Source organism: Columba livia, chromosome 28 (genome assembly GCF_036013475.1).
Source record: "Columba livia isolate bColLiv1 breed racing homer chromosome 28, bColLiv1.pat.W.v2, whole genome shotgun sequence".
Classification (NCBI taxonomy): Eukaryota; Metazoa; Chordata; class Aves; order Columbiformes; family Columbidae; genus Columba; species Columba livia.
The window spans coordinates 2,644,340-2,655,971 of record NC_088629.1 but is presented as its reverse complement, the minus strand read 5'-3'; the positions used below and the strand labels follow the sequence as shown (position 1 = coordinate 2,655,971).

The window sequence follows — 11,632 nt, the reverse complement described above, 5'->3', positions numbered from 1 at the left end:
CTCACCAGCACGTGTTGCCCCCCCATGCCCGGCCGCCCCCTGCTCCATTAGCTGGCCTCAACTGATGTCAAGGCGCCGTTAATTGCCTCTCCTCGTTACAGTAATAGCTCTAATCACTCATAACGATTTTCACATCCCAGCGCAGCTCACCCACTCCCCCCCAGCCCACCTCGGGGCTCCATTAGGATCAAGCCCACCCGCAGCCGGGGTCCCCAAAACACTTCCCGGAGCAGGGCCGGGCACCGAGACCGCGGGGGCAGAGGGGTCGCAGGCTGGGGACATCGGGGCCAGGACAAGCTGGGGACATCCGGAGCCAGGGACCTGGTGTGGAAGTGACCCCCCAGCTCTGCTTCTTTTAAGTAAGGTGTCCCCAGAGTGACGGGGAAATATTGCTCGGGGACACTTGAGCAGCACTTCAGCTCCACCTCATTAGCGCTGAGATGCCTTTGCAGCCCCCCTGAGATCCCCAGCACCGGAGGGGACGAGGACCCCCAAGTGCACTTAGGGGCGGCACAGGGTCTGACCCCTGCTCAGCCCCGCCATGGGGATGCAGCTGCATCCGCAGCCCTGATGTCCCCCAAATCAGCCGCCCCATCCCTGCTGGGGGGGAACGCAAAAGCACACGGCCACTCCCCTTAGAGGGGGACCTGGGGACCCCTTGGGGGCTGCTGGGGGGGTGGGACCCCCAGGGAGCAGAGCTGGCAGCAGTGGGGAGCAGGGTGGGACCCCCTCAGGGTGGGACTCCCCATGCATGGGCCACCAGTGGCTTTGTTGGCTGCAACAGGCAGGATCGGGCCAGGGCCCCCCAACCCTCATTAACCCTCGTTAGCGGGGCCAGGCCACAGGGCCGCTGGGGGGGCAGCTCTGCCAGCGAGCGGAGCCGTTAATTACCTCATTGCCAGAGTCCATTACCGCTCCCCCCGGAGCAGCTGAAATGGAGAAACTGCGGCAGGAACGGGGCGGGGGGGGGGAGAATAAAATCAATCAGGGTTGAACCCTTGAGGGAAAGCAGCTGGGGGGGGCTTAACCCTTCCCTGGCTGCCCCAAGAGGGAAACTGAGGCACAGCCACGCTGGGGGGGAAACTGAGGTACGGCTGTGGGGAAACCAACCCTGCTTGGGGCGGGGGGGGGTCCGCAGCACACAAGGGCCCGTTTGGGGCGTTGGTCTGCGGTGATCTGCGGCGCGGGGCTGGAAAAGCTCAAGGTTGTAATCTTGTTCCTTCCTCAAATTAGATAAGAGGGGAAAAAAGGCCATAAATCAGCATTGGCAGTGATTAGAGAGACCCCAAGGATGCAGGTGGGGTCTGTGCCAGAGAGGGGCCGGATCCTGCCCGTGCAGCTCCGGGGCTGGACACCCAGCAAAGATTTGGGGACAAACAGGGGAACCCACATTGGGGGCTGGGTGCGTCCCAGCGTGGGTTTGGGATGGGTGACAGGCTGCGAGATGCTGGGGACAGCTCTGGTTTCACCGTGCCGCAGCTGCGCCACACACCGTGCCGACCCCGAGCCCCTCAGCACCCACCACGGACCCTCGGCCGCTCCCGCCCCGCTCTGTGCCTCAGTTTCCCCCATGGCGCTGTTTCCCCACCGCTTATCTCGGGTCGCGGTGGGTAACAAAGGAGCTGCCAGGGCCCTGCCTGTGCTGCCTAATTAGCCAGATGAAATCAATTCAGCTCCATTACGGTCAGATCCAGGTCTCAACCATTACCAGGGTGGCCGGAGGGCCTGGGGAGGATGATGAAGTGGACGCTGAAGGGCACGCGATAACCCCCCGGCTCCAATGAGGGGGCACGGGGAAGGGAGCGCTTTGATCTTTTTGAGGGGGTGGGTGGCTTCTTTGTGCTGCAAAGTCCTGTCGCCCCCGCACCGAGCCCTTGGCAAGCGGACCCAGGCATCTGGGCCAGGGTAGGGTGACACAGGGATGCCCAGGGTGGTCCCCACAGCACAGCCAAAATCCCTTTTTGGCTTAGAGTGGGGGTGGCAGCACGAGCCCCCCATACCAGCACATCCCCTCCAGCTCCTCCTCCCCAGCCAGAGCCTCCCAGCTCCAAAAGGCTCGTCTTTCTCCCCAAAAGCCCCCAGTCGCACCCCATGCCAAGCGGACCCCCCCGGCTCAGCCAGGTCCCAGCGCGGGGGTACATGGATGGTTTATTATCAACCGGTTTTGCTGCAGAGCAAACGAGCGTGGGGTGTCCCCAAACCGGGGACCAGGGAGCAGCCAAGCCACGGCGTACCCCCAACTCCCCGGCACAGCCAAGCCCCCCGGCTCCAATACTGGGGGGGTCTGAGCTCTGCCCCCCAAAGCAAACCCGCATCAGCCAAGCGCCACCATCCCGGCACGCCAGGGAAATGGCGAGGAGCCTGGTGGCATGGCCAGAACTGTGGGGGACACGGCCACAACCCGGGGACACACGGTTTAGGGGTCCCAATCTCAGCCCTACACCTCCCAGGGTGGGACTGACACTTCCCATCATAAATAAGGTTACAGTCCTCTCCCCCCATCAGGGCATCAGTCCGGGGGGCTCTGCTGGGGGAGGGACAGGGGTTGCATCCCCCCGGCAGCATGGAGGGCTGGGGGGCAGCGGGGAGGCAGGGTGGGGGTCCCCGCTCAGCCCAGGATGTCCAAGTAGACAGGGGGGGTCTTGACGAGGGCCTGGAGGCGGCTGTGGATGTCCTTGATGGGCCGGCGCTGCTGGGGCTCCCGCTGCCAGCAGCTCTGCATGATGCCGTACACCTCGGGGGGACACGTGCGGGGCCGCTCCAGCTCCCGGCCCTGCGTGATGCACTCGATGGCCTGCACAAGGGGGTGGAGATGGAGCCGGGTTGGGTGCTGGCACCCCCATGGGGATGGCTGGCATCATCCTCATCCTCCCCCCGGCTCACCTCGGTGTTGGAGAGCTGGTACCAGGGCTGCTTCCCGTAGGTGAAGATCTCCCAGAGCACCACGCCGAAGCTCCAGATATCACTCTCGGTGGTGAATTTGCGGTAGAGGATGCTCTCGGGGGGCATCCAGCGGATGGGCAGCATGGTCCTGCCCCCCACCTGCCAGCAGAGGGGGTGTCAGTGAGCATGGACCCCCCCCACTCACCTCCCCACCTTAACCCTGCTTATTAAGCACATCTCCCATTAAATATGGGTGGGGGCGGGTTGGGGGACAGCAGCTAAAACTGAGCGTGGAGCTGGAAACGGGGTACAGCTCAGCATCCCGCTCACCCGGTAATAGTCGGTGCTGTAGATGTCGCGGGACATGCCGAAATCGCCGATTTTCACCACCATCTCGTGGCCCACCAGGCAGTTACGGGTGGCCAGGTCCCGGTGGACGAAGTGGAGGGAGGCGAGGTAGACCATGCCCGAGGCAATCTGCGTGGCGATGTGCAGCATGTGGCTCAGCGTCAGCTGCCCGGGGGGCTGCCCCTGCCCCTGCTCCAGCATCTTGGCGTCGGGGCCGTGGGACCTGCCGGGGCACAGCGGCTGCTTGGAGAGGGGCCGGGAGCCGGGAAAGGTGTGCGGAGATGTGTGCACACACATAGAGGTGCGTGCGCACACATAGAGGGTGTGCAAATGTGCACACACACGCCAAGAAGAATGTGCATGCGTGCTGGGGAAGGCTGTGCACGTGTGCACACGTGCCAGGGAAGGAAATGCATGTGTGTGCATGCACGCCAGGGAAGAGGGCGCACATGCAGAGGGGAATGGTGTGCACATATGCCCACACATGCTGAGGAACAGTATACACATGTATATGTGTGTATACGTGCGCAGATTGCAGGGAGGGGCGTGCACTTGTGTACGTGCGTGCCAGGGAAGGGTGTGCACATGTGTGCATGCACAGGGGAAAGGTGTGCACTAGTGCACGCATGTGCATTTGAAGGGCATACACATGTGCACAGAGGTGAAGAGCGTGCACACGCGTGTGCATGCACAGGGGAAAGGTGTGCGCTAGTGCATGCACGTGCATTTGGAGAGCATACACATGTGCATGTGTGCACAGTGGGAAAGGACGCACGCACGTGTATGCACACACACGTGCATCCTTCCCTGGCATGTGTGCACACAAGGGAAAGGTGTGCACGTGTGTGTGTGCCAGGGAAGAGTGTCCACACACGTGTGTGTGCACAGGGGAAAGGTGTGCACACGTGTGCATGCACATCAGGGAAGGGCGTGTACGTGTGCAGGCACACGGGGGAACGGTCAGCACATACATGCACACATGCCGGGGAAGAGCACACCCATGTGTGTGCACACACAGGAAAGGTGTGCACAGGGGAAAGGTGTGTGCACGTGTGCATGCACTAGGGGGAAGGGTCAGCACATACATGGGGAGGAGCGTGCACATGCGTGTGCGTGCACAGAGGGAAACAGCACGCAGGTCTGTGCACACGTGCCAGGGAAGAGCGTGCACACGCGTGTGTGTGCACAGGGGAAAGGTGTGCACACGTGTGCATGCACGTCAGGGAAGGCCGTGCACGTGTGCATGCACACAGGGGAACGGTCACCACATACATGCACACATGCCGGAGAAGAGCACACCCACGTGCACACACACACGTGCAGATGTGCCAAGGAAGAGCACACGCACCCCGGAGAGCCATGCATGTGCGTGCAGCCGCACGGCCCGTCAGGCCGGGGAAGCCGCACACGAGCGGGTGCGAGCCCACGCCGGCCGGGTGCGAAAGCGCAGCGACGCGTGTGACACGGGGCGTGCGATGCCGGCCAGCGGCCAGCGCGGCCCCGGCCCCCGCAGCCGTTTCTCCTTTGACGGCGAGCGCGGCTGACAGCCGTGCCGAAGCGGCCGCGGCCGGGAGCTGGGGGGGTTCTGCTCGGCAGAACCATTAATGCCAAGTCCCATCACAATAATCATAAAAGCCACGTCTCAGAGCTCATCGCGCGGCCACTAAAGCGATGCCTCTGGCAGCCCCCCCCGTCTCGCAGCAATACCTGGGGGGGCAATCGAAAAGTCTCTGCTTATTCCAGCTGATGGCCAATCTCTCTCTATTTAAGCCTCTCAGACAGCTAATCTAATCAATATTGCAAGGAGGGCTGCATTAGCAGGGAGCAGGCTGGCTGCGCCGCGGCACTGATGGAGCGGAGAGGGGGGGGACGGATGGGACCCCCCGGCCCACCTGAGGAAGCGGTTGAGGTCGCCGTGCTTCATATACTCGAAGACCATGATGAGGGGTTCGCCCTCGGTGCAGACGCCGTAGAACTTGACGATGTGTTCGTGCTGCAGCACCGTCAGCAGCTTGGCCTCGCGTTGGAAATCCAGGCGGGCGCTTTCCGTCGCCTCCTTCAGCGCCTGCCGGCACACGGCGTCAACCCGGCACCGACCCCCCCGCCGCGGACGCCCCCCGCCCGGCATCATCCCCTCCTCACCTTCACGGCCACCAGCATCTTCTCCTGCTCCGGGAGAAGGTTGTAGCACTCGGCCAAGAAAACCTTCCCAAAGGCGCCTTCGCCCAACTCCCACTTGAGCACGATGTCCCGCCGCTGCACGTGGTGCACACCTTGGGGGGACACCCACCTGTTAGTGCCCCCCAGGATGGGGATGGGTGCAGGGGAGGATGCTCAGCCCCCCAGCCCTTACAGGCATCGCAGAAATACTGGGGGTTCTCGATGAAGTTGGTTTTCAGCCCCTCCAGCTTGCTCTCGGCCGAGGACAAGGGGCTGCTGCCCAGGTTCATGAAGTGCAGGGACATGGCCAGGTCGTCCTCTTGGGCCAGCACCGCCGAGCCTGCGGGGACAAGGACAAGGCCATCGGGGGGTCCCACGCCCCCCCCAGCCAGCGCAGCCTGTGCCAGGCTCTGCCGAGCATCCCCCCAGCCCGGCCGGCCCCCGGGGGCCCGGCAGCCCGATCAAACCCATTTAGAGGCTGAATCCATTCCAGGAGTGAATTAGCAGCTGCTCCCGCACTGCCGGGGGGGCCAGCACCCCCCATGGTCCCCTTCTGCAGTCACCCCCCACGGTCTGGTCCCCACAGGGACTGTCACCCCGCAGCCGGCATGGCCTCGGTCACCCCAGGGGTGCAGGAACGGGGGTGTCCCTGTGACACGGCTTGGTCCCCGCGGCACGGGGTGAAGGAGGGACTCACGGTTAATGCCGAACTTGGAGCGGCGCCCACACTTGTTGAGCACGATGAGCATGACGGAGAGGAAGAGGCAGGCAAACACGGCCAGTGCCACGGCCACCGAGACCTGGTGACAGCACAGACAGGGTCAGGATGGGGTCCCACCGGGTCCCTTCTCCCAGCCCTGGGGGACTGACGTGGCCACAGGGGAAACTGATGCACCATGCCTGTGCCCGTCGTCCCCACCGCGTCCCCATCCCGCCTGGCTCTGGTTGGGCTGTGCCACAAGGACCTGTCCCACCCTCCCTGGGGTGTCCTGCCCCCCCAGCCCAAACCACAGAGCAGCCCCTCACCCCAAACGTGTGTTCGTCCGTCGTCTCCACGGGCCCCTCCAGCGAGCTGTTCCTGGTGCCTGGGGCAGGGAGACGGGTGTGGGGTGAGCGTGGGGTGCGGCGCCCCATCCCCTGGGGTGCTTCTGGCAAGTGGGGGGACACCCAGGGTGGTAACACTCCTGCAATGACTCCGCAGGGTGGGGATACCCCAGGATCAGCCCCGGTGTGGGGGGATGCTCGGTTTGGGGGGGTCCATGGCAGCGGGGCCCCTGTGGGGGCTCTGTCACTCACCCGGCGGGGACAGGGACACTGGTGCAGCCCAAGGGAGAGAGAAAGGAGAAACACTCATTATTCCCCACGCAAGAACACCCCGTCGTCCCGCTCCCACCTGGGGAAACTGAGGCATGTACAGGACTCGTTATTCCCCAGGTGAGATCATCCCATCCTCATCCTCCTCCCACCGTGGGGAAACTGAGGCACCAGGCAGGGCCAGACAGCACAGCAGTGCAAGGAGGGCTGTGGCACAGCCCATCCACAGGGACTGGGGACGGGGCCCCCCCAGGCAGCTCCCCCCACACCCGGCACCCACCGGGGATGGGCTCCTCGGGGCTGAAGCTGAAGGGGTTGTCCATGAAGCGGCCCTGGACGCTGCGGGCGGCGGAGCCCAGGGGGTTGCGCACCAGGAGGGTGTAGTTGCCGTTGTTGACGTGCGTGGGCCGGTTGAGCTGCAGGCAGCCGTGCAGCACGGTGGAGTTGTGCTCGTACTCCACGATGCGCGTGTGGATGTAGGGGCCCTCGACCAGCGCCGAGCCGTTGAACAGCCACCGGATGCTGGGCACGGGGTTGGCGTCCACCGAGAAGGGGATGCACCAGAAGTGCTGCGGGATGGCCTCGTGCAGGAGCAGGATCACGGGGGGGACTGGGGGAGATGATGCCGAGTGGGTCCCCGAGTCGCACCCCTCACCCGGACCCCGCGCCGGTCCCCTCTGGGTTGCTCACAGGTGACGTTCAGCATCACGCTGTCCTCTGCCGACCCCTCCGTGTTCTCTGCCCGGCACGTCAGCTCTTTGTGGTTGAGGCGGGAGGAGATGTTGCTGATCTCCAGGACGATCTCCCAGTCCGAGAGCTGCGGGGAGCACCAGGATGGGTGAGCAAACAGCCCCCCAAGAGCTGTGCGTCCTGCGTCCCCCCGCCTGCCCCACCAGGGAGGGGACGGTCTTGCCTTGGTGACGATGGGTGGCTCGAATCCCCCCTCGGGGACCAGCCATTCCCCGGTGGCCGGCGGCTCGGCCGCGATGCGGCAGGTGAGGTTGACGCTGTCCCCTTGGCGCAGCACCGCCTCGGGGGGCTCGATGCGGACGGTTGGGGGCTCTGCAGAGGGGAGGGGGTGAGCGGGGTCACCTCCTTGCTCTGTCCCCAGCCAAGTGGCTCAGGAAGGGGGACAAGCACCCAAAGCTGCGCCCTGGCACGTACCGCAGGCACGAAGGGGCCGGCTGCCCAGCGGCACCAGGACGCTGCCCTCCCGGCACTCCAGCGACTGGTTCCCCAGCTCGGCCCGGCTCCCGTTCTGCCAGAGCTGCAGCCAGTGGACACCACAGGAGCAGCTGAAGGGATTTCCCACCAGGACACTGGCACGGGGCAGGGAAGGGGACAGCGGTTGACACGGGCTGTGGCGGCTCAGGCTCGGGGTCGTGCACCCGCAGCAGGGTCAGCAACAGCATCCCCAGCCCCGGCTGCACCCATCCTGCACCAAGCGCTCCCAGGCAGGAGATGCACCCAGGGCCGGGTGCCACGCGACGCCAGCCACCCCATCCCCGTCCCCATGGCTGTCAGAGCTGATGGACCAACAGCCATAACCAGGAGTGTGTCCCCAGCCCCATTGCTGCCTCCGTGTCCCCCCAGGGCTGCAGCCCCAGTGGGGGAAGCTCCGACTCGCCTGTCCCCCCATCACTCACAGCTCCTGCAGGGGCAGATGCTGGAAGGTTTTCCAGGAGAGGTCACGCAGCACATTGGAGGAGAAGTTCCTGCCGGCACAGACCCCATCAGCCGCCCCTTCCCCCACAGACCCAGTCCAAAATCACCCCCCCAACCCTTGCAAGGGGCCCAGCACATGCCACGGTATGAGGCAGCACCAGGGCCACCATTGTCATGCCAGTGCCACTGTTGTCACACCGTGACCAAGCAAAACCACCCCTGCCAGGCGTGACCAAGCTCAGCGTGCCAGCGGGGAGCCCCACGCACCCCACACCAGGGTCACCCCCTGCTCTCTGGGGTCCCCTCCCACATGGGGGGGGGCAGCTGCCTGTATTCCTGCCCTGATCGATGGTTTCCCACTCAGAGGCGAAGCCCCACACAACCCCCCCGGGCTGGCTGGGGCAGCAGGGACACCATCGATCCTGCCGGGTGCGGGGACCAGCCACCCTGCACCGGGATGCAGCGCCCGCAGGGATGGCCCAAAACGGGGGGGGAAGGTGTTTGGGGGGGATACTCACACATGGCTCAGTCTGGGGGTGTCCTGGAAAGCGTCGGTGGAGACGTACTGCAGCCCCGAGCTGGAGATGGTGCTGGGGGAGGGAAGGGCTGAGCACCTGCACTGGGGACCCCAGCTCCCCATCCTGGGAGCACCAGTCCCCGTCACCACCCCCGTCACCAGTCCCCCTGTTTCCCCGTACAGGGACCCCACCCCGTGGCACTCACAGGCTCCTGAGGTCCCACAGCATCCTGGTGTCAGCCCGGGTCAAGTTCGTCAGCGCCGGCTGGTTCTCGATTACACTGGAGAGCAAACGACGGGGAATCGGGGAGCAGCCTCAGGATCCCCCATGCCAGGGGCTGCCAGCAAAGCGTGGGGCAGGGGGAGCAGAGGGGACACTGCTGTCCCCCTCCCCAGGATGTGCCTGCGCCACCCTGTGCCAGCCCACAGGCAGGGATTGGGACAGGGAAGGGGCTGAGCTGCCCCATTGTGCCTCAGTTTCCCCTGGGCAGCCAGGGGTGAGCGGGATGTGGGTCTCTGACCCTCATCCACAACGGGGGGGTCCCTACCACCACCCGCATGGACAAGGCTGTGGGGATGAGCGTGGCTGGGGTAGGGGGACAGCTGGGGGTCTCTCGGGGGACCCGTCATCCCCGCCATCAGCGGCCCCACCCGGCAGTGAACAAAGAGCTGGCAGCGCCTCGCCACACAGCACCCCCAGCATGTGGGGAAACTGAGGCACGGAGATATGCCGCAGCCAGCCCCAGGCAATGCGGCACAGTCACAGCTGCGCTGTGGGGAGGATGCAGGAGTCCTGGCACCCCAGTATCACCCATAAACCCCAAAGCACCCTCCTCACCTCTACTCGCCTCAGCCCTGCTGTCCCCAGCTGGTGTCCTGGAGCAGGGGGATGAGCAAGAGCAGAGGAGATCCCCCACCCACCAAATTCTGGGTACCCCCTCAGACCCCCTCAGTGTCCCAGCCCACAGACCCTGGGGCAAGGTGACAGCCCCGCCATGTCCCTTCGCGCACTCTGGCCCTACCTGCCACAGCGTGGGTGCTCCTGCGTGGGGACCCACTGCGCCCTCAGTCCTAGCATCCCTGGGGGGATGCAGCAGGGACCCCCCATTTTGTAGCCCCCAAAACCTTCTGCCAAGCTCCTCACAACGATTCCAGCCCCAGATTCAGCTCCAGCGCCGCAGTCTCAACCCCACAGTGCTACTGCTCCCTGCCTGCCCCAGCCCAGCCCCACCACCCCGTCACCCCCAAGCCCCATCACCCTGTCCCCAAGCTCCATCACTCCCAGCTCCTACACCCCACCCCTGAGCTCCATCATACCCAGTCCCAGTCCCTGAGCCCCAACCCCATCTCTGCATCCCTCAGTCAAATCACCCCCAGCCCCTACACCCCACCGCTGAGCTCCATCATACCCAGTCTCACCGCCCTGTCCCGGAGCCCCAACCCCATCCCTGCATCCCTCAGCCCTATCACCCCCAGTCCCTCTGCCCTGTCCCTGAGCCCTATCCCTGCATTTCCCTGCCCCATCACACCATTCTGGAGCTCTGCCACCCCCAGTCCCACTGCCCTGTCCCCCAGCGTCACCGCCCCCCGCCCCATCCCTACATCCCCAGCCCCACCGCCCCCAGCCCCACTCACACGTCGGTGAAGCTGTGCGTTCCCAGCAGCTGGGCCAGGCTGCCCACGGTGCCGGGCTCCCGGCAGAGCAGGGAACCGGCCCGGGGGCAGCGGCAGGGCCAGGGGCACGGACGGGCAGCGCCCGGGGCGGGCAGGGGCAGCAGCAGCGCGGCCAGGCAGAGCCAGGCGGGCAGCGGCGGCATCGCGGGGCCGGACCCGGTCCCGGTCCCGGTCCCGCTGCCGGTCCCGGTCCCGCTGCCGGTCCCGGTGCCGGACCCGGTGCCGCCTCCCTCGCACTTGCCGGGCAGCCCGAGCATGGGGCCGCACGGGGCTTAAAAGCAGCGCAGGGACCGGCCTCCCGGGAGGGGCCGGCGGCTCCCCCCGCCCCGGCACCGCCCCGGAGACCCCCCCAACCCACGGGCGGGGATGGAGGGGCAGGACCTGCCCCCCCGGCCGGGATTCACCGGTACTCGGGGATCGGGAAGCCCCCTGTCCAGGGGGGCTCAGCCGCAGCCCTGCCCGGCGCCCCGCGCCCCGCGGAGTGGGTGTTCCGCCCCTGTACGGGCACCCATGAGGCGTCTGCGTGCACCCCAGTGCTGCACCTGCACCCTGCCCACACACCTGCACCCCACATCCCCAAACCTGCCCCCCCCACCCAGTCCCACTGGGGCACACACACCCCCACACACCTCTCCCCTTCCAGGACCTGGCTCCCGAACAGAGCTGGCAGTGCGTAAGGGACAAGGGACATGACATCAGCACCCCCAGGCTCACAAAGCCACCAGGAGCCCTCCGATGTTTCAGCTTCCCCCCCGCAAAATCTCAAATCACAAGGGAGCCACCTTGGCCACAGCTCTTCGCTCAACGCCCCGTTGTGTTGGGGTGCAGAGAGGCTGGGGGTGCAGGGACACTGGGTGGCACAGTGGCCATCCCCCTCTGTCACCCTTGGCCAGCAGCCTCCTCCTCCTCCCCGGGGGGGGCAGGACACGCTGCCCTCCCGCCGTGGGTCGCCATCCCCACCCGGCTGCTGCCTGTCCCCAAGCCTGTCCCGAAGCACCTCGGGGGGGCTCATCTGTGCACTGAGTTGAGCGCGTTCTCAGCCTGTGTTCTTCATGGCTCAGACCCGGGGTC

At 65.7% G+C, this 11,632-nt stretch overlaps 1 protein-coding gene across 1 annotated transcript; it reads right to left on the bottom strand.

Moving 5' to 3' along the window:
- Nucleotides 1-2,138: 2,138 nt before the first annotated feature.
- NTRK1 (neurotrophic receptor tyrosine kinase 1) lies at nucleotides 2,139-10,895 on the bottom strand. The gene is made up of 17 exons (XM_065043284.1): nucleotides 10,523-10,895; nucleotides 9,094-9,168; nucleotides 8,889-8,960; nucleotides 8,352-8,420; nucleotides 7,870-8,024; nucleotides 7,619-7,767; nucleotides 7,396-7,522; nucleotides 6,986-7,315; nucleotides 6,688-6,705; nucleotides 6,418-6,476; nucleotides 6,089-6,191; nucleotides 5,585-5,731; nucleotides 5,374-5,504; nucleotides 5,124-5,296; nucleotides 3,214-3,454; nucleotides 2,884-3,042; nucleotides 2,139-2,794 (listed from the first exon to the last, which is right to left on the bottom strand). Exons 1-17 carry the CDS (start codon nucleotides 10,816-10,818, stop codon nucleotides 2,609-2,611), a joined length of 2,490 nt encoding a protein of 829 aa, XP_064899356.1. The 5' UTR covers nucleotides 10,819-10,895; the 3' UTR covers nucleotides 2,139-2,608.
- Between the last annotated feature and the right edge of the window lie 737 nt (nucleotides 10,896-11,632).

What these genes read in the sequence shown, in the direction of transcription:
- NTRK1 (XM_065043284.1), bottom strand. Translation starts at nt 10,818, where the DNA reads ATGCTCGGGCTGCCCGGCAAGTGCGAGGGAGGCGGCACCGGGTCCGGC. An exon ending in AGCCACCCATCGTCACCAAG is followed by an intron (nt 7,523 to 7,618) that starts GCAAGACCGTCC and finishes TGCTCCCCGCAG; the next exon opens with CTCTCGGACTGGGAGATCGT. An exon ending in CTCCAAGTTCGGCATTAACC is followed by an intron (nt 5,732 to 6,088) that starts GTGAGTCCCTCC and finishes TTGTCCCCGCAG; the next exon opens with GCTCGGCGGTGCTGGCCCAA.